General features: G+C 39.9%; 1 protein-coding gene and 1 long non-coding RNA gene across 3 annotated transcripts; both read left to right on the top strand.

Moving 5' to 3' along the window:
• Positions 1-692: 692 nt before the first annotated feature.
• Positions 693-8,930, top strand: LOC139559418 (uncharacterized). 2 transcript variants are annotated; one of them, XR_011671756.1, is made up of 5 exons: positions 695-1,125; positions 3,102-3,148; positions 7,567-7,946; positions 8,109-8,267; positions 8,457-8,930. It is a non-coding gene; the product is annotated as an uncharacterized lncRNA (long non-coding RNA). The 2 variants fall into 2 exon arrangements; XR_011671755.1 differs by having other exon boundaries at positions 693-1,125; positions 3,102-7,946.
• Positions 8,931-11,878: 2,948 nt separating this feature from the next.
• On the top strand, positions 11,879-19,909 carry LOC139559417 (uncharacterized). The gene is made up of 5 exons (XM_071375426.1): positions 11,879-13,229; positions 13,337-13,350; positions 13,685-13,802; positions 15,937-16,107; positions 18,800-19,909. Exons 1-5 carry the CDS (start codon positions 13,137-13,139, stop codon positions 19,400-19,402), a joined length of 999 nt encoding a protein of 332 aa, XP_071231527.1. The 5' UTR covers positions 11,879-13,136; the 3' UTR covers positions 19,403-19,909.
• Positions 19,910-20,326: the final 417 nt, after the last annotated feature.

Genomic DNA, 20,326 nt, shown 5'->3' with positions numbered 1-20,326 from the left:
GAGGAGGCTGAAACGCTGGTCACCCACATCTGCGACCAACTTTTTCAGAAAGTATGGTGCTAGAACACCATTAATAATTTCTGTACACTTTGTCCTGTGCATTTTGAAGTGGGTAGCAGCAGTGGAGTCTGAGAAAGCAGCTCTACATACTTCTCCAATGTGATCACATGCCAGCATGGAACAGTGTTCAGCGATAGCTAATGCCATAGTGGCCTCAGCCTTTTTTGCAGAGTACATTTTTTAAACCATAAATGGCAGCTTGTTTTGGGTGGAACTGTTATAAGGCTTTGCCTTTTGAGTATGTTTTTGAGTTATGTTTTTTTTTACATCACTAAGTTTGGCGTAGAAATCAGCCTTATAATACAGGCAGTATGCCCGTGTATCATCTCCAATAAACGGCTTCAACCAGCCTTTGAATTCAGGGTTTGATTCCCATTCCTTTCTGTATTTTTGAGAGTACAGTTTAGACTGAGACATGATGAGATGTTTAGCTTATGTCACAGAGAGGCACACACACAATGGACAAGGTGAGTAAGTGACTGAGGCTGTGTGAGTCAAATGCAGTGATTTATTTTTGTGCAGTGATTTATTTTAGACAGAACATTTACGTTTACATCCCGCCCTGAATGCAAACCAGGGCGGAATCAGATAGCGGCGGCTTCCCGCATGCGCGATTCATTTGCAGTCTGGACGTGGAGGGATGAACAGCTCCTGCTCTGACTGCAGCTGGGAGGGACTGCTGCGCGAGGACTGGACCGCCTGTGAATGCTTTAGGACGGGGTGGGGCCCACGGCAGCACCCGCTGCTCATTGAGAAGAGTAAGAACGATACGTGCTTTCACGTCAGAGTCTCTAAAAGTCTCCAATAACACCAGAAAAAGTCGCTATATTTGTTGCTAGTCGATTTTTTTTGAAAATGTGTTGCTAGAGGGGTCTGAATACTCGCTAAGTTGGCAACACTGTTTTTGCATGTCTCCACATTTGCAAATGAGGAGGAGCAGCTAACAAGGAAGGGAAACATTCAGCAGGCAGGAATAGCAGGATATAAAATAAAGGTCCTTTGGTTGAAGGACGCAGATCAATGGTTCTATTCAAGAGGAAGACTATTTTCTGTCAGAATGAACAGGTGAGTCACAAAACGATGTCTCATTTGACAACGTAGATAAAAATAGAGAACATTTATTGAAATGTCACTAGTCTTGACTATTTTATTTCACCTTTATTTAACCAGGTAGGCAAATTGAGAACACGTTCTCATTTACAATTGCGACCTGGCCAAGATAAAGCAAAGCAGTTCGACACATACAACAACACATAGTTACACATGGAGTAAAACAAACATACAGTCAATAATACAGTGAAAAATAAGTCTATATACAATGTGAGCAAGTGAGGTGAGATAAGGGAGGTGAAGGCAAACAAAATATATATATATAAATAAATAAAAATATAAAAAGGCCATGGTGGCGAAGTAAATACAATATAGCAAGTAAAAAAATAAAATAAAAAAAAAGCTAGCCTACTAGTTAAAGATAACCTTGAAATGGGAATGATATAATTGAATCAACAACCAAAAACACATGAACCATAAAATCAGTAGTTATTTCTGGTTGTTTATCAAAGTTAGCTAGGTAACTAATTGATCCTGCTTTGTACTACACCCCTCTGTTCCTTCAAGTCAAATTGGTATGTTTGTTTAGCCTTTGTTTAATGCCAACTACAGTAGTCTAGGCTGGACACATTACATTTTTAACAAAACTTTTTTCTGATAAAAACTAGTTAAATGCATCCGCCGTGGAGCCCAGTTTCATAATATTAGCTGCTTGCCGTCATTTTGAAGTGATCGCGGAAAAACAGGATTTAATTCAGCGCATTTTTCACTGTCAGCTCCTATTAGCTCTATTGGGCACCGTATACATCAAGCAATGCCGGCTTCGCTATTGTTGGCACTGAGACCTGCTCTCTGGAACCCGGAGGATTACCTCATGTAATTTATTTGTAACATGTTACGGCTACTTTAAGCACAATATAACTGTTCGCATGGGTTGTTGTTAACCGAATGTAAACGATCACTATAGCCGTTAAACCTTTTATGGTCATGGTTAACCATATTTTTTTTTCAGAAAAGGTGTAAACCTGAACAAAATGCATGTCCCTCTCCTCTTTGTCAAGATGTGGCCGATTTAAACAGCCATTAAAAAAATAATAATAATAAGATATAACCTTTTTTTTTTACGATTTGTTGTTTCTAAATGGCTGCTGGGTAATTTGATATGCGTCGAAATCTGTTTTTTCACATCAAATTGAGCGAATGCTGCGCATGTTCACTGAGTTGCAAACCAAATGTAAAGGTCTAGCTCCTTGATCTGTAGATCTGACGCAGTTGCTACCTCAGATTATGAACCTAACAAGTGTCACGAATGAGTTATGTAGTACCCACAAAAGGCCACAAGAAGAAGCAAGAGCTATAAACCCATACTTTTTTTTGCCTTAACCCTAGGTATAACCTATTTTAGCCATAACCCTAAATCCTAACCTTCATTTGTAACACAATGCACCTATAGCTGTAATGGTCACCATTTTTCTAACCCTAAACCTAACCTTGATTGACATAAAATAGCATGCAACAAGTTTAAAAGTCACTTTTCCATTTTCTTAGTAGGCGACGTCAGAGGTCAGCATTTGGAAGAAGTATAATTTTTTTCTAAATTCAAACAAACCTCATGCAACTACACATGGAATTTTAGAAAACGTGTTGCCTTCCATGTTGTGAATTGAGGAAGTATCCCCTAGTTTAACATTACCTACCTAATAATGCCTATCAGCCAGCTGGAATGGTAATAATGTCCTGACTAGGCAATATTTTTTTTAAATAGATAATCAAACCCCATCCATCAGTTGCTTGTCTAATAAGTGTTTGGTCGTTGATCTTCTTTTTCTTTTTATTATTTTAATTTTATAGAATGCCAGACTGTAGCTTTAAGTTTCATTACAATGAAATGTTTTTATGGGTGACCTGGTACTGTATGACAGAAGATGTATTCTAAACCAAAATGCTATTGTTCCATATTGTCTAATTGTTTGGTTATTCCTCTCAAACAGCACCACGGGGATTATTATGAATGCTTTCCTACAATGCCAGATTGAAGGTACTACTGCCTATTCATACCTGAAGCCATCTTAGTCTAATGATCTTTGTAATTGTGGAAGGTGATGAGTTACACATAAGATGTTTGTTGTTCATACTTCAGAGAAAGATTGTTCCAACATTATCCAATGATCGATAGTTTTCACACTTTGAAGTTTCTCCGGAAATTTCTTCTTGACCTAACCAGAACATCTTTACTGTCCCAGATGGGCAATTTGAGTGAAGCCTAAATTTGTTTTATAAAAACACACAACATAAAACCATATGATACAACATACAGTGCCTTCAGAAAGTATTCACACCCCTTGACTTTTTCCACAGTTTGTTGTGTTAAAAAGTGGGATTCAAATGGATCTCATTGTAGTTTTTTGTCAACGATCTACACAAAATACTCTGTAAGAGCTTTGTACACCTGGATTAGAGGTCGACCGATTATGATTTTTCAACGCCGATACCGATTATTGGAGGACCAAAAAAGCAGATACCGATTAATCGGATGTTGTTGTTTTTTTTTTTTTTATGTATTTGTGATCATGACAATTACAACAATACTGAATGAACACTTATTTTAACTTAATATAATACATCAATAAAAACAATTTAGCCTCAAATAAATAATGAAACATGTTCAATTTGGTTTAAATAATGCAAAAACAAAGTGTTGGAGAAGAAAGTACAAGTGCAATATGTGCTATGTAAGAAAGCTAACGTTTAAGTTCCTTGCTCAGAACATGAGAACATATGAAAGCTGGTGGTTCCTTTTAACATGAGTCTTCAATATTCCCAGGTAAGAAGTTTTAGGTTGTAGTTATTATAGGAATTATAGGACTATTTCTCTCTATACCATTTGTATTTCATTAACCTTTGACTATTGGATGTTCTTATAGGCACTTTAGTATTGCCAGTGTAACAGTATAGCTTCCATCCCTCTCCTCGCTCCTACCTGGGCTCGAAGGAAGGAACACAACGACAACAGCCACCCTCGAAGCAGCGTTACCCATCGCTCCACAAAAGCCTCGGCCCTTGCAGAGCAAGGGGAACAACCACTCCAAGTCTCAGAGCGAGTGACGTTTCAAACGCTACTAGCGCGCACCCCGCTAACTAGCTAGCCATTTCACATCGGTTACACCAGCCTAATCTCAGGAGTTGATAGGCTTGAAGTCATAAACAGCAGAGCTGCTGGCAAAACGCACAAAAGTGCTGTTTGAATGAATGCTTACGAGCCTGCTGGTGCCTACCATCGCACAGTCAGACTGCTCTATCAAATCATAGACTTAATTATAACATAATAACACACAGAAATACGAGCCTTAGGTCATTAATATGGTCGAATCCGGAAACTATCATCTCGAAAACAAGACGTTTATTCTTTCAGTGAAATGCGGAACCTTTCCGTATTTTATCTAACGGGAGGCATCCCTAAGTCTAAATATTCCTGTTACATTGCACATCCTTCAATGTTATGTCATAATTACGTAAAATTCTGGCAAATTAGGCGGCCCAAACTGTTACGTGCAATGAACGCAAGAGAAGTGACACAATTTCACCTGGTTAATATTGCCTGCTAACCTGGATTTCTTTTAGCTAAATATGCAGGTTTAAAAATATATACTTATGTGTATTGAATGCCTCGCAAAGAAGGTCACCAATTGCTATATGTGTAAAAAAAAAAAAAAAAAAGCAGACACTGAATATCCCTTTGAGCAAGGTGAAGTTATTAATTAGGCTTCGGATGGTGTATCAATACACCCAGTCACTACAAAAATACAGGCGTCCTTCCTAACTAAGTTGCTGGAGAGGAAGGAACCCTCTCAGGGATTTCACGATGAGGCCAATGGTGATTTAAAAATCAGAGAGTTTAATGGCTTTGATAGGAGAACTGAGGATTGACCAACAACATTGAAGTTACTCCACAATATTAACCTAAATGACAGATTGAAAAGGAAGCCTATACAGAAAGTATTATGTTTGGCGCAAATCCAATACAACACATTACTGAGTACCACTCATGATGTTATAGGTATGATTGTCATCAGCAAGGTCTAGGGAGTTTTTTTTAAAGAAAAAAAATCGGAATAGAGCTAAGCACAGGCAAAATAGTCATAGAGAAATACCTGGTTCTGTCTGCTTTCCAACAGACAATGGTAGACAAAGTCACCTTTCAGCAGGACAATAACCAAAAACACAAGGTCGAATCTATACTGGCGTTGCTTACCAATACGGCATTGAATGTTCTTGAGTGGCCTAGTTACAGTTTTCACTTAAGTCTGCTTGAAAATCTAGGGCAAGACTTGAAAATTGCTGTCTAGCAATGATCAACAACCAACTTGACAGAGCTTGAAGACCTTTAAAAATAACAATGGGCAAATATCGTGCAATCCAGGTTAGAGGTCGACCGATTAATCAGAATGGCCAATTTCAAGATTTCAAGTTTTCATAACAATCGGAAATCAGTATTTTTGGACACCGATTTGGCCGTTTTTTAAAGTTTTTTTTTACACCTTTTATTTAATCTTTATTTAACTAGGCAAGTCAGTTAAGAACACATTCTTATTTTCAATGACGGCCTAGGAACGGTGGGTTAACTGTCTCGTTCAGGGGCAGAACGACAGATTTTTACCTTGTCAGCTCGGGGGATTCAATCTTGCAACCTTACAGTTAACTAGTCCAACGCTCTAACCACCTGATTACATTCCACTCCACGAGGAGCCTGCCTGTTACGCGAATGCAGTAAGCCAAGGTAAGTTGCTAGCTAGCATTAAACTTATCTTTAAAAAAAACAATCAATCAATCATAATCACTAGTTAACTACACATGGTTGATGATATTACTAGTTTATCTAGCGTGTCCTGCGTTGCATATAATCGATGCGGTGCGTATCGTTGCTCCAATGTGTACCTAACCATAAACATCAATGCCTTTCTTAAAATCGAAAACCTCCCTGTTCTTTGTGGTTGAATCTGTGCTTGAAATTCACTACTCGACTGAGGGACATTTTTACTCTTTGGAACTTATGATAAACATAAAAACAATAAAAAAATGAGTAAGTCAATTGGTGTGAATACTTTCTAAGGCACAGTATATACAGTACATATAGCCTAGAATAAGTGCAATATGATAAGAAGTGCAAATATGCAAGTTGTTGTGCAAAATCCAAGATACAAAATCAAAGACTGACAAGGCAGCAAGGTTACATCATTCACCACAGCTACACTAAGTATGTGGACACCCCTTCAAATTAGTGGATTCAGCTATTTCAGCCATACCTTTTGCTGACAGGTGTATGAAACCGAGCATGCAGTCATGCAATCTCCATAGACAAACATTGGCAGTAGAATAGCCCTCCCTGAAAAGCTCAGTGAATTTCAATGTGGCACCGTCATATGACAACAAGTCTGTTTGTCAAATTTCTGCTCTGCTAAAGCTGCCCCGGTCAACTGTAAGTGCTGTTATTGTGAAGTGGAAACATCTAGGAGCAACAACGGCTCAGCCACTGTGTGGTAGGCCACACAAGCTCACAGAACGTGACTTCCGAGTGCTGTAGCATGTACAAATCGCTAGTCCGTGGTTGCAACACTCACTACCGAGTTCCAAACTGCCTCTGGAAGCAACGTCAGCATAAGACTGTTCTTTGAGAGATTCATGAAATGGGTTTCCATGGCCGAGCAGCCGCACACAAGCCTAAGAACACCATGCGCAATGCCAAACATCGGCTAGAGCTGTGTAAAGCCTGCCGCCATTGGACTTTGGAGCAGTGGAAACGCATTCTCTGGACTGATGAATCACGCTTCACCATCTGGCAGTCTGACAGACAAATCAAGGTTTGGCGGATGCCAGGAGAATGCTACCTGCCCGAATCCATAATGCCAAATGTAAAGTTTGGTGAAGGAGGAATAATGGTCTGGGGCTGTTTTTCATGGTTTGGGCTAGGCCCCTTAGTTCCAGTGATGGAGAAGAACTTGACTGGCCTACACAGAGCCCTGACCTCAACCACATCGAACACCTTTGGGATGAATTGGAACTCCGACTGTGAGCAAGGCCTAATCACCCAGCATCAGTACCGAACCTCACTAATGCTCTTGTGGCTGAATGGAAATCCCCTCAGCAATATTCCACCTTCTAGTGGAAAGCCTTCCCAGAAGAGTGGAGCCTGTTAGAGCAGCAAAGGGGGGACCAACTCCATATTAATGCCCATGATTTTGGAATGAGATGTTCGACGAGCAGGTGTCCACATACCTTGTGTTAACATAATCTATGAGCTGCTTTTGGTTGGAATTTGTGGAGGGTGATGGCTATTAGGTATGTTGTTCAGGCTTCTGAGAAATTGTAATGATCTTGCTCTTGTTGAAGATAAGTGAAATAACACGCATATGACATATTACATTGTGTACTAATGTTGCATTTTTGTGTTTTCAATAGATTTGTTTAGATGTGTTTCAGACAAAGTGACAGCACATTGTAATGAAAGGATTTCACTTGACAAAAAAAAGTACACGTTGAAGATCGGGCACCAAGACGACACTGTTTACAAAGGAAACAAGAAAGAAATAGAAGAGTTGAGCAAATTCTACCTTAAAGAGGAAGTGAAGATGGTAGTGATTGGTGTAATAGATGGTTTTGATGAGTGTGAGGCAGAGAGTGGGCAACTGTTGATTTTGGTAGGTGAGGACTGGAAGGTGTATGCTTACGAGACAGAGTGTCTTCATCTGGTTGCAAAGAGTATGAAAAATCTGTTTGAATCAGGGCTGAATTACCCAGGAATCAAAACCTTCTACCGTGGCCAGTGTTTTGCAGACATGGTAAGATCAAAACTGATTAGCGATGTATGTGTCTACCTTATAATTAAGTTTCAAGAGGGAAGTATTATTATACTTATACAATTATTTGAAAGTAGAGGTTTAGCGGCTAAACCCCAAAGGGCAGGCCACTAATGTTACAACTATTTAAATCCACTTTTTCAGACACCAGAAGAATGGTCTGATGTTGAACGTGACAGTGATGAGATGCAGAAAAAAGAGGATGCACATAAGTGTTTCCTGAAGTCAACAGAAGAAGAATTTATGAAAAACCTTGAAATCATCCAACGCAAATTACCAACGCAGATCATGCAGAAAAAAAAGGTTAATTTTTGTTATACTTTGCACCTTAATTGTAAATCATTTTATAAATGTGTTATTAGTTTAAATCAAGCATAAACAACAATGAAAAGGTTTTATTCAGGGCGAATTCAATGTGACAAGCTCTACTTAGACATTATTTTGTCATTCTTATGGATTCATTCCTCATATTGGCAAATGTATTCTCAACAGATGCCAGAGAAGCAGTGTGAAAGAGCTACAGTAGAACACCCCAAAAAGAAGCCGCGTTCTAATTGTGATAAACTGTGTTTATCCTCTTTAATATAAGATAGGTGTTCCCTATGACACTGATGATGGTTGAGTAACCAAAATGTTTATCTATTGCACTCTTCATGCACCTTTTGCATATATTTATATTGCAAATTATATATAATGCTCATCAGTATGCTGGTATCTATTTGCATTGACCCCTTTGTTTATGCTGCTGTTACTTAATGTTTATTATTAATGCATAGTCACTTTACCCCTACCTACAGGCACATATTACCTCAATTACCTAAACTAACTTATAATGTTACTTTATTTTTTTAGCAAATATTTTCAACCTTTTTTTTTTACTCTGCATTGTTGGTTAAGGGCTACACCTGTTGTATTTGGCACATGTGACAAATAATATCTGATTTGACTGAAGCAGGTTTTCCTGTAGGATTTTGTCTGTTTCCCGTTTCTTTTTATACTGAAAAACTCCCCAGTATTTTCCCATGTCAAGCATACCCATACCATAATGCAGCCACCATGTTTGAAATTAAGGAGGCAGTTACTCAGTGATGTGTTGTGTTGGATTTGCCCCAAAAATACAGTGCATTATGAAAGTATTCAGGCCCCTTGACTTTTGTCACATTTTGTTACGTTAGAGCCTTATTCTAAAATGGATTAAATAAAACAATGTCCTCATCAATCTACACACAATACCCTTTAATGACAAAGCAAAAACAGGTTAAGAAATTTTAGCAAATGTAATACAAATAAAAACAGAAACACCTTATTTACATATGTTGTATTCAGACCCTTTGTTATGAGACTCGAAATTGAGCTCAAGTGCATCCTGTTTCCATTGATCATCCCTGAGATGTTTCGAAAGCTTGATTGGAGTCCACCTGTGGTAAATTCAATTGATTGGACATGATTTGGAAAGGCACACAGCTGTCTATATAAGGTCCCAAAGTTGACAGTGCATGTCAGAGCAAAAACCAAGTCATGAGGTCGAAAGAATTGTCCATAGAGCGAGGCACAGGTCTGGGAAGTGTACCAACAAATATCTGCAGCATTGAAGGTCCCCAAGAACACAGTGGCCACCATCAGAAGTTTGGAACCACCAAGACTCTACCTAGAGCTGGCCACCCGGCCAAACTGAGCAACCGAGGGAGAAGGGCCTTGGTCAGGGAGGTAACGAAGAACCCGATGGTCACTCTGATAGAGCTCCAGAGTTCCTCTGTGGAGATGGGAGAACCAGAAGGACAACCATCTCTGCAGCACTCTACCAATCAGGCCTTTATGGTAGAGTGGCCAGACAGAAGCTACTCCTCCGTAAAAGGCACATGACAGCCCGCTTAGAGTTTGCCAAAAGTCACCTAAAGGACTCTCTGACGATGAGAAACAAGACTCTCTGGTCTAAATGCCAGGCTTCATGTCTGGAGGAAACCTGGCACCATCCCTATGGTGAAGCATGATGAGCGAGGCACAGGTCTGCTGTGGGGATGTTTTTCAGCGGCAGCGACTGGGAGACTAGTCCGGATTGAGGGAAAGATGAAGGGAGCAAAGTACAGAGAGATCATTGATGAAAACCTGCTCTAGAGCGCTCAGGACCTCAGACTGGAGCAAATGTTCACCTTCCAACAGGATAACGACCCTAAGCACACAGCCAAGACAACAAAGGAGTGGCTTCGGGACAGGTCTCTGAATGTCCTTGAACCCGATCTCTGGAGAGACCCGAAAATAGCTGTGCAGCAAAGCTCCCCATCCAACCTGACAGAACTTGAGAGGATCTGCAAAGATGAATTGGAGAAACGGCCAAACCTGTTTTCGCTTTATCATTATGGGGTATTGTGTGTAGGTTGATGAGGGGGTAAAAGCATTTTAATACATTTTACAATAAGGCTGTAACATAACAATATGGAAAAGGTCAATGGGTCTGAATGCACTGTAAGGCTTTGCATTTAACCCAAAAAGTGTATTCCTTTGCTGTGTTTTTTTGTTGTTGAGTATTACTTTAGTGCCTTGTTGCATGTTTTGGAATATTTATATTCTGTATATTTGTATTAATTTTCACTGTCGTTTAGTTTATTATTGAGAGTCACTACAATGTTGTTGGTCCATCCTCAGTTTTCTTCCATCACAGCCATTTAACTATGTAGCCATTTAACTATGTAGCTGTTGTCACCAATGGCCTCATGGTAACATCCCTGAGCAGTTTCATTCCTGTCCTGCAGCTCAGTTCAGCAGGATGACTATCTTTGATGTGTCTGGGTGGTTTAATATATAATCTACAGTATAATTATTAACTATACCATGCTTAAAGAGATATTCAATGTCTGATTTGATATTGTTACCCATCTACTAATCACTGACCTTCTTTATGAAGCTTTTGAAAAAGCTCCCTGGTCTTTGTAGTATAATCTGTGCTTGAAATTCAATACTTGACATGTAGAGAACCTTAATAAAAAGGTTCCTGGAGGCACCTTCAGGGGTTCCCCTGGTGTAGCAATCTAAGGAACCCCTAAAGGATCCTCCAGGAATCTTTTCTTTGTAAAGCAGGTTTTTGTGTAGGAAAGGTGCTATACAAATAAGTATTTCTGTTAACTTTAAAATATACACTGCTCAAAAAAATAAAGGGAACACTTAAACAACACAATGTAACTCCAAGTCAATCACACTTCTGTGAAATCAAACTGTCCACTTAGGAAGCAACACTGATTGACAATAAATTTCACATGCTGTTGTGCAAATGGAATAGACAAAAGGTGGAAATTATAGGCAATTAGCAAGACACCCCCAATAAAGGAGTGGTTCTGCAGGTGGTGACCACAGACCACTTCTCAGTTCCTATGCTTCCTGGCTGATGTTTTGGTCACTTTTCAATGCTGGCGGTGCTTTCACTCTAGTGGTAGCATGAGACGGAGTCTACAACCCACACAAGTGGCTCAGGTAGTGCAGCTCATCCAGGATGGCACATCAATGCGAGCTGTGGCAAGAAGGTTTGCTGTGTCTGTCAGCGTAGTGTTCAGAGCATGGAGGCGCTACCAGGAGACAGGCTAGTACATCAGGAGACGTGGAGGAGGCCGTAGGAGGGCAACAACCCAGCAGCAGGACCGCTACCTCCACCTTTGTGCAAGGAGGAGCAGGTGGAGCACTGCCAGAGCCCTGCAAAATGACCTCTAGCAGGCCACAAATGTGCATGTGTCTGCTCAAACGGTCAGAAACAGACTCCATGAGGGTGGTATGAGGGCCTGACGTCCACAGGTGGGGGTTGTGCTTACAGCCCAACACCGTGCAGGACGTTTGGCATTTGCCAGAGAACACCAAGAGTGGCAAATTCGCCACTGGCGCCCTGTGCTCTTCACAGATGAAAGCAGGTTCACACTGAGCACATGAGCACATGTGACAGACGTGACAGAGTCTGGAGACGCCGTGGAGAACGTTCTGCTGCCTGCAACATCCTCCAGCATGACCGGTTTGGCGGTGGGTCAGTCATGGTGTGGGGTGGCATTTCTTTGTGGGGCTGCACAGCCCTCCATGTGCTCGCCAGAGGTAGCCTGACTGCCATTAGGTACCGAGATGAGATCCTCAGACCCCTTGTGAGACCATATGCTGGTGCGGTTGGCCCTGGGTTCCTCCTAATGCAAGACAATGCTAGACCTCATGTGGCTGGAGTGTGTCAGCAGTTCCTGCAAGAGGAAGGCATTGATGCTATGGACTGGCCCGTCCATTCCCAAGACCTGAATCCAATTGAGCACATCTGGGACATCATGTCTCGCTCCATCCACCAACGCCACGTTGCACCACAGACTGTCCAGGAGTTGGCGGATGCTTTAGTCCAGGTCTGGGAGGAGATCCCTCAGGAGACCATCCGCCACCTCATCAGGAGCATGCCCAGGCATTGTAGGGAGGTCATACAGGCACGTGGAGGCCACACACACTACTGAGCCTCATTTTGACTTGTTTTAAGGACATTACATCAAAGTTGGATCAGCCTGTAGTGTGGTTTTCCACTTTAATTTTGAGTGTGACTCCAAATCCAGACCTCCATGGGTTGATAAATTTGATTTACATTGATCATTTTTGTGCGATTTTGTTGTCAGCACATTCAACTATGTAAAGAAAAAAGTATTTAATAAAAATATTTCATTCATTCAGATCTAGGATGTGTTATTTTAGTGTTCCCTTTATTTTTTTGAGCAGTGTATATTTTTTATCACATTTGATGAACCTCTCCCACCCCTGATCTCAAGTAAACCCCTGGTGGGAATCAAATAGTGTAACATTTAGGTTAGCTGGAAGTTAAAGTTCACTAAAGTGCATATGGCAGAAAAGTAAAAAAATGTGTCATAGTCAATTATGACAGACTGTTAGATTAAAAAGTAATTATATTATAATAACACTAACCATGTTTGGAGATTTGAATTATGTATTACACCACTGTCGCATTTAGTTTTTTTGCACTGACAGCCCTTATAATTTTCTCTCCTTGATGTCAGAAATACTGCTTGTGTTCTTCCTTCCCCTCTAGTGAGGGACTAAAATTCATACCTGGGAAACGTGGGGAGGGGAATCTCTGGCCATGTGGGTGGGGCTTCAGCTAAGGAAATTCAGCTCGTGCAATGTGTTGCCAACCTTGTGGACAACCACTCCTACATGGTGTCATGTGATTATTATACACTTGACAGTTCACATCAACTTTGTGGCAGGCTACACACGTCAATGCTCGCAGAGAACATGGCTGATACAGTAAGAATCTTATTTATCTGGTTGAGTTGTGATAATTAGAAGTTTAATTTAATGTAAATTACAATTTGTTGTAATAAAGGTCATCATCTTTTCTGTTGCTCTTGCAGAGGTTTTTGGAAAGGTAAGCTGCTTAAAGTTTTCACACGATATATGTATAATTTTGAAAATGTATAGATGACATTGTAAAATGTTATATTAGCATAGAACAACTATCTTTTAATATGGTCAAATGAAAATAACCAGTTATCTGAAAAGTTGTCATAATCTGTTAGACAGAAGCATCTTGTTACAAAAATCAAATAGTAGGCTAAGTTCATGATCTTGTAACTTGTTTAATTAAGAGAAATCAGTGAATTAAGATCTTCCCACAGAGTAATGCTTTCATAAAATGACAAAGTGGTCGAATCAAGAATGATCAGATGGGAATTTTCTGAATATGATGTTGACTATCGCAGGGCAGAAGATTTTCGAAGTGAGGACGGTTTCCAAACAAATGCAGCAAAAATAATTTGCGGAGTGGTGGAACTTTGTGCAAATCACGAAAATATGCACATTATAACATTAGCAGAAGAGGTATGTATTGGATGTTAATTGTGATGGAATTTCTCTAAGTGAGCTTAAAGGGCTAGTTTGGGATTTAGGCCCTTTATCTACTTTCCCAAAGTCAGATGAACAAGTGGGTAACATTAAATTGTATGTATCTATGTGCAGTTTGAAGGAAGTCACTAACTAGCGTAAGCACAATTGTTAACTAGTGTTAGCGCAATGACTGGTAGTCTATGGGAACAGAGATACACAAAAATGGTATTCACGAGTTCATCAGTCTCTCGGGAAGTAGATAAATGGCCTCATTGCCAAAATGACCATTATCCCTTTTACACTTTAAAAGTACAGACTCAGACCTTCATAATGGATATCATACACTGTAGTTGGAGGAAACATGGGATATTATGTTGCTTTGAAAAGTAATAAACTTGTTATCCCACACTAAAGGAAACAAGTAGGCAAAATGCTCTTGAAAGATTTTCACACTTGTTCGAGAGCTCTTCTTTGTGTACGCCTATTCAGTGTCATTCACACCCTCCTAAGCCGTAGCCCCACCCATCTCTTTAAGAATTCAAATGTTAATGCATGTGAGTCAACACGGCATTTCCCTCCAGAAAGTAGTCGCTCTACTTTTTCCTACTGAGCTTTGTTGATAGCACCAACTAAATTCAGGGCAGCAATGCTTTTGAGAGCTGTAGAAACACTTATGCAGTTGTCCATAGGTGTACCTTTCCAAAAATCAGCAGTAGCAAATATTATCTACTGTATACAATGACCAGGGAAGCCCCCGATTTACAGACAGCAGCTTGTGACATTACAGACCAGTCAGGACTCATCTCTTGGCATGTCCAACCCTTACATTATCTCAGGATCCATCCTGGCTAACCATGATTGCCTATATTTCTCCCTAGTGCATTTGGAAAGTATCCAGACCCCTTGACATTTTCCACATTTTGTTACGTTACAGCCTTTTTCTAAAATTGATTAAATCATCAATCTACACACAATACCCCATAATGACGTTTTTTTTGTGCAAATTTATAAAAAACGGAAATATCACATTTACATAAGTATTCAGACCCTTTACTCAGTACTTTGTTAAAGTACCTTTGGCAGTGATTACAGCCTCGAGTCTTCTTGGGTATGATGCTGCAAGCTTGACACACCTGTCTTCTCTGCAGATCCTCTCAAGCTCTGTCAGGTTGGATGCACAGCTATTTCCAGGTCTCTCCAGAGATGTTAGATCGAGTTCAAGTCCGGGCTCTGGCTGGGACACTCAAGGACATTCAGAAACCTGTCCCGAAGCTACTCCTGCGTTGTCCTGGCTGTGTGCTTAGGGTCATTGTCCCGTTGGAAGGTGAACCTTCGCTCCAGTCTGTCCTGTGCGCTCTGTAGCAGGTTTTCATCAAGGATCTCTCTGTACTTTGCTCCGTTCATCTTTCCCTCCATCCTGACTAGTCTCACAGTTGCTGCCGATGAAAAACATCCCCACAGTATGATGCTGCCACCACCATGCTTCGCCGTAGGGATGGTGCCGTGTTTCCTGCAGACATGACACTTGACATTCAGGCCAAAGAGTTCAATCTTGGTTTCATCAGACCAGAGAATCTTGTTTCTCATGGTCCAAGAATTCTTTAGGTGACTTTTGACAAACTCCAAGCAGGCTGTCATGTGCCTTTTACTGAGGAGTGACTTCCATCTGGCCACTATACCATAAAGGCCTGATTGGTGGAGTGCTGCAGAGATGGTCGTCCTTCTCGATGGTTCTCCCATCTCCACAGAGGAACTCTGGAGCACTATCAGAGTGACCATCGGGTTCTTGGTCACCTCCCTGACCAAGGCCCTTCTCCCTCGATTGCTCAGTTTGGCCGGGCGGTCAGCTCTGGGAAGAGTCTTGGTGCTTCAAGAACACTCCCATAGAGTCCTATCAAAATTTGTTTTTGAGTAATAGTTTTTTGCTAAAAAGTTATTTTTGTCAATTTGAATGAAAAACTATTACAGTAAGGTACTTAACTGTTACACAGACATGATTTTGTATTGATATAAAAACAGCTGCAATGGGCCTTTAACACAGCAGTGTCCATGAAAACATTTGGGGTTATAATTAATTAATTAATTAACAGGAAGTCTTACAGGCTGGCTTTAACTTTGTGTTTTCAAGATGCTTCATAGCATCTTTTTCCTAGGTAACATACATGTACGAAAGTGCTCTCCGGAAATGATCTTGTCAAGCGGGATGCTGGAGAGAGTGAGGAAAGTGTTTCCGAGACCACTGGCGAGTTACAGCACGAAACTGCCTCGTCGGACACCCTTCTCCTGTCTACTAGATATGGTTAGTGTTTCTTAACTTAAGGTTCTTAAAAACGAAGTAAATGGACTTACACTGCCAACAGTTCTACCACCCTGCATCTCATTGCTGGCTTGTCTCTGAAGATAGGCGGGGTTGGGCCTGGTCGATCCTTGCTGGAAGGCCAGTAGGGGGGACTCTTTATGCTGGTGTAATGGAGATCCAAATGTCCCCGACTCTGTTGTCACTAAAGATCTCCTGACACCTATCACAAGAATATATGTTTTAACCCTGGTTTCTGGTTAAATTCCCAAACTAGTTATACCATCATGACCACCTAATCATCCCAGCTTCGAATTGTGTTACGAAACCACCTGTCCAGTCTGTCTGAATGTGTGCATTGATGTAAGAAGTAAGCATATCAGGATTGGGCTCACTTCAGAAGTTTGGAATTGACTCCCATTCAACTCATGAGTGAAATTCTAGTTAAATTAGCCACACCCCACCGGATGTAGAATTTGAATTTGAGTGACAGGAAGCATAATTATTTCAGTGCAATTCAAAGGAAATTCCACTATCATAGAACATGAGAGTTAATTTGGATAGTCCAGATAGTACTTCCGTATCTTCCCCGTATTTAACAAAATGTTAATAATTAATTAAATATAATAACTTTGTATATTTGCATACAGGTTTTGTTTTCCTTGATCATTCATTTTAATCAATAGTTTCATCAATATCTTATATGCATGTATATAATGATATGTTGTATGTTTTATGTACAACATGTGTATATCTATAGACTACACCTAAGGTAGAATAGAGGAGGCATTTGAATTTCACTGAAATCAATTCTATTTCCTTTCATTCAAATTTGAATTGAAATTATGTATCCTGTTTACTAATTCACATTCAATTCAAATTTAAGAATGTAATTGGAATTTATGAGGCATTCTCAATTCATTTCTGAAACCTGCGTAAATCTCTCATTTAATTCTGGATTAACACGTAGATTCTAATCTATTCTATGTATGCACAACATACAGTATATGCATTTCATTGATAAATCAGAGCCAAACTATATTGCTGCGCTTGTGAATGAGCGTTACAACCCCGCCTGGAAAACACCCTCCATTCACATTTTATGTTAACAAAAAAAGCGCAATGGCAAAGCTGATCCCATTTCTGTAGTGGGGTGGGCAGAATGTGTTAATCTGTTGCAGTGACTTTAAACAAAAAATGCATGCTGCAAGTGCCAAAACACTGGCCGTGCATTCTGCAAGATTGTCTATTGAACAATTTAAAAGTAAATGCTGTCTACTGCCCACACTTCTATGCAAAACAGGAATTGTTGTTCAATATTTTGTTCATCAATACATGATTGTGTTTCTATCTCCTGCCTCATATTGCACAGCAATACTGTAACCTACTCATACTGTCAAATATTTTAAATAGGCTACCAGTCTATTTACTTTCGAGCATGGATATTAAATGAGCAATTGTAGCCTAAAATGTGTTGTGTAGCGTTAATAAACCAGTCATGTCAGAGGAGAGACATGCCCTGCAATATGATTATGATTTCAGCCTGTATAATACATGTAAAATAAAGATATTAGGTGACATGCTGCTGCATGGTTTCCTTACCAACCGCAAATGCATATTTTTTTAATCATTAGGCCTATGTTATAATATTTTTATTAGCCTACCATTATTATAATTCCTGTGAATCGAACACCTCAATTTCCCCCAAAAGAACAATGTTTGCTTGCAATACAGTTGATCAACCACTAGAATTTGTGCATACACATGGTTTGAGATTTGAGTGGAGATAAGCAGACTTTCCCGTCAAGTTCAAAATGAATAAATACCAACCTTTTGCAGGAAAACTGGTCCACGCAAGGTTTACAGCGTTTTTGTGCACATACACCTTTGATAAATGAGGCCCTAGGTGTTGGATGCGTGTGTCTGTAGGAGACAGCTCAGTCTTGACTCTCTTAGTCAGCCAGTCCAAGCAGGTTAGAGTCCAAAATGGCGGTGCCCAAAATAATGATTTATAAAAAAAGGAAAACACAAAAGGCATGGTCAAACAAAAGTATTCACACATATAAAATGTTGCAAGGCTCACAACTGATAGCAAGCACATGCTTATCAGGCCTCAATAGCAGAACCCAGCACCTGCACCAGTTGCTGCTGCCACCTAGGGATGGGGTGTGGAAGTAGTAGGTCGTGCTCTACATTGCAGACATTGCATCTCATCATCGCATCAACCAATGGTTGTGTCACGTCATCGATTGTGCAATGGGACATCAGATTAATTTATGATATGATGTGGTTAGTTGATATGTTAAATACATATCCAGGCGTTGTGAGATCTGGCAGGAGTCGGCAATGTATTCAGCTTTGAACTCTGCCGTAGTGTGCTGTCTTGCTATGGCCTAACACTGAACTACCCCAATTCCTAACATTGGCTCATTCAATCTTTCTCAACTGTTCCCCAGATTATTGCTGTAGATGAGAATGAGTTCTCATTTAACTGACTTGGTGAAATAAATATGCTTATTTCTCATGTGCTCTTTACAACAGGGATTTGTTTTGCTCTGTTTGAAAATGGGTTCCATACCATATGGAATTACTTCAACCAAGAGCAGTGACTTCTTATACTTTAATGTACTACACAATAGAACTGGTCAAAGCAACCAAAGTTAGTATTTTAATTTTGATAGTCATATGTTTGCAGGTTGTCACCCTAAGGACAGAAGAGGACACAGAAGATGATATCAAAAACCATCTGTCCAATCTCATCACAAGATTGGGTTTGGTTGGTGATCACAACTTGATCGCGGCAACAATATGCGTCTCCTACTACACTGATGACCAACATAAACCGATGTTTCATTACTATGGGGCATCTTTGTCCAGCACTGGGTACAAGGAACGAAAGATCCTGATTGCCTCATCTTGTGTACACACATGGCACCATTATGTGTCACTTGCTGTTATGGAAAAAACGCCTGTGACATTTATAAGGCCAGTCAGATGCAGAGCTTTTAGTGTGGATAGCATCCATACAGAAAAGCCACCTTGTAAACCCTGCCGTGAGCTCTTCAAGCTCGAGCACGCAGATCCTCCGACTGGCAACAACATCTATGGTAATTGTGCTGAGGTGGAGAGCCTGAGCAAATTACTCTGGAATGAAGACGAACGGCTCAGAAGGGTAAGAGATCGTACGGGAATAAAAACAAAGGCAATAAAAACCTTGTCAAACAGATTGAAAGAGTTTGGTCTTGTGTCCTATGATGCCGACGAAGTGTTTCGGCCTCCACCTACCAGGAGGATATAATAAGGCATTTTGCTATTTTTCACAAATATAACATTTGATGTATCCTATTTAAATTGTTTGCCTTACAAGTTAAATTAAGTATACCCCTATATGTGTATACCCCTATTGCTTTGAAAGGTTTTCTTTTGTATACCTCTTTATAAGTCACATTAAAATGTGTTTTTCCTCATTTCCACTATTTGTTTTCATTCTAGTTGACTCCGTAAACATAATATAAGAATGTAAAACATTGTTAGTCTGGTCTGGGTCTCTGTCTACAAAAAATATCAGATTCAAATGATAGTTTTTCTTTGCAATGATTGTATTATAATTTTTTTTACTGTAAGAAATGTTTGCCATCAATCCCACAGTCAGCACTACTGGCTAATTAAATATTACTTTAATATTTGTATGTATTACTCTGTATCTTGCTTGTCATTTTACATTGTTCAGTAAGTGCTCATTTCAGAAGTGCTTTTGGCTACTATGTTTTCTATGAAAGGTGATAAATAAAGTCTATACATTTTATAGAGATTTCTTTTCTAATCCTACATTCTTCCCCAATTCAGATAATAAGCACAAGACATCAGTGTAACGTAAAAACATTGTGTAAGACCATGATAAAAAGAAAGATGAAAAATAACAAAAGACAGAACTACTGCTAATTACACGTTCCCAGCCAGACTGAAGCTTTATCACCTGTATTGTAAGAAGCAGTATTTAGTGAAATTGGACACAAGGGAGAAATTACTATAAGGAACCATAGTTAGCTACAGAACATGAGTAACTTTACTATAGCCTGTGTTCCTGTTGCTATGTCTAATGTACCATAAGGTGTACTGTATGGGGATCAAAAGAAATTCACATTTACATACGTTTTAACCCTTTACTTAGTACTTTGTTGAAGCACCTTTGGCAGCGATTACAGCCTCGAGTCTTCTTGGG

The sequence above is a fragment of the Salvelinus alpinus genome, chromosome 29, assembly GCF_045679555.1.
Source record: "Salvelinus alpinus chromosome 29, SLU_Salpinus.1, whole genome shotgun sequence".
NCBI lineage: Eukaryota > Metazoa > Chordata > Actinopteri > Salmoniformes > Salmonidae > Salvelinus > Salvelinus alpinus.
This window is presented reverse-complemented; position numbering and strand designations above follow the sequence as displayed.

Coding starts and splice junctions, on each gene's coding strand:
- LOC139559417 (XM_071375426.1), top strand. CDS start 13,137: ATGGTGTCATGTGATTATTATACACTTGACAGTTCACATCAACTTTGT. Junction 13,803..15,936: donor TTATAACATTAGCAGAAGAG/GTATGTATTGGA, acceptor TGTGTTTTCAAG/ATGCTTCATAGCATCTTTTT. Junction 16,108..18,799: donor TCTCCTGTCTACTAGATATG/GTTAGTGTTTCT, acceptor ATATGTTTGCAG/GTTGTCACCCTAAGGACAGA.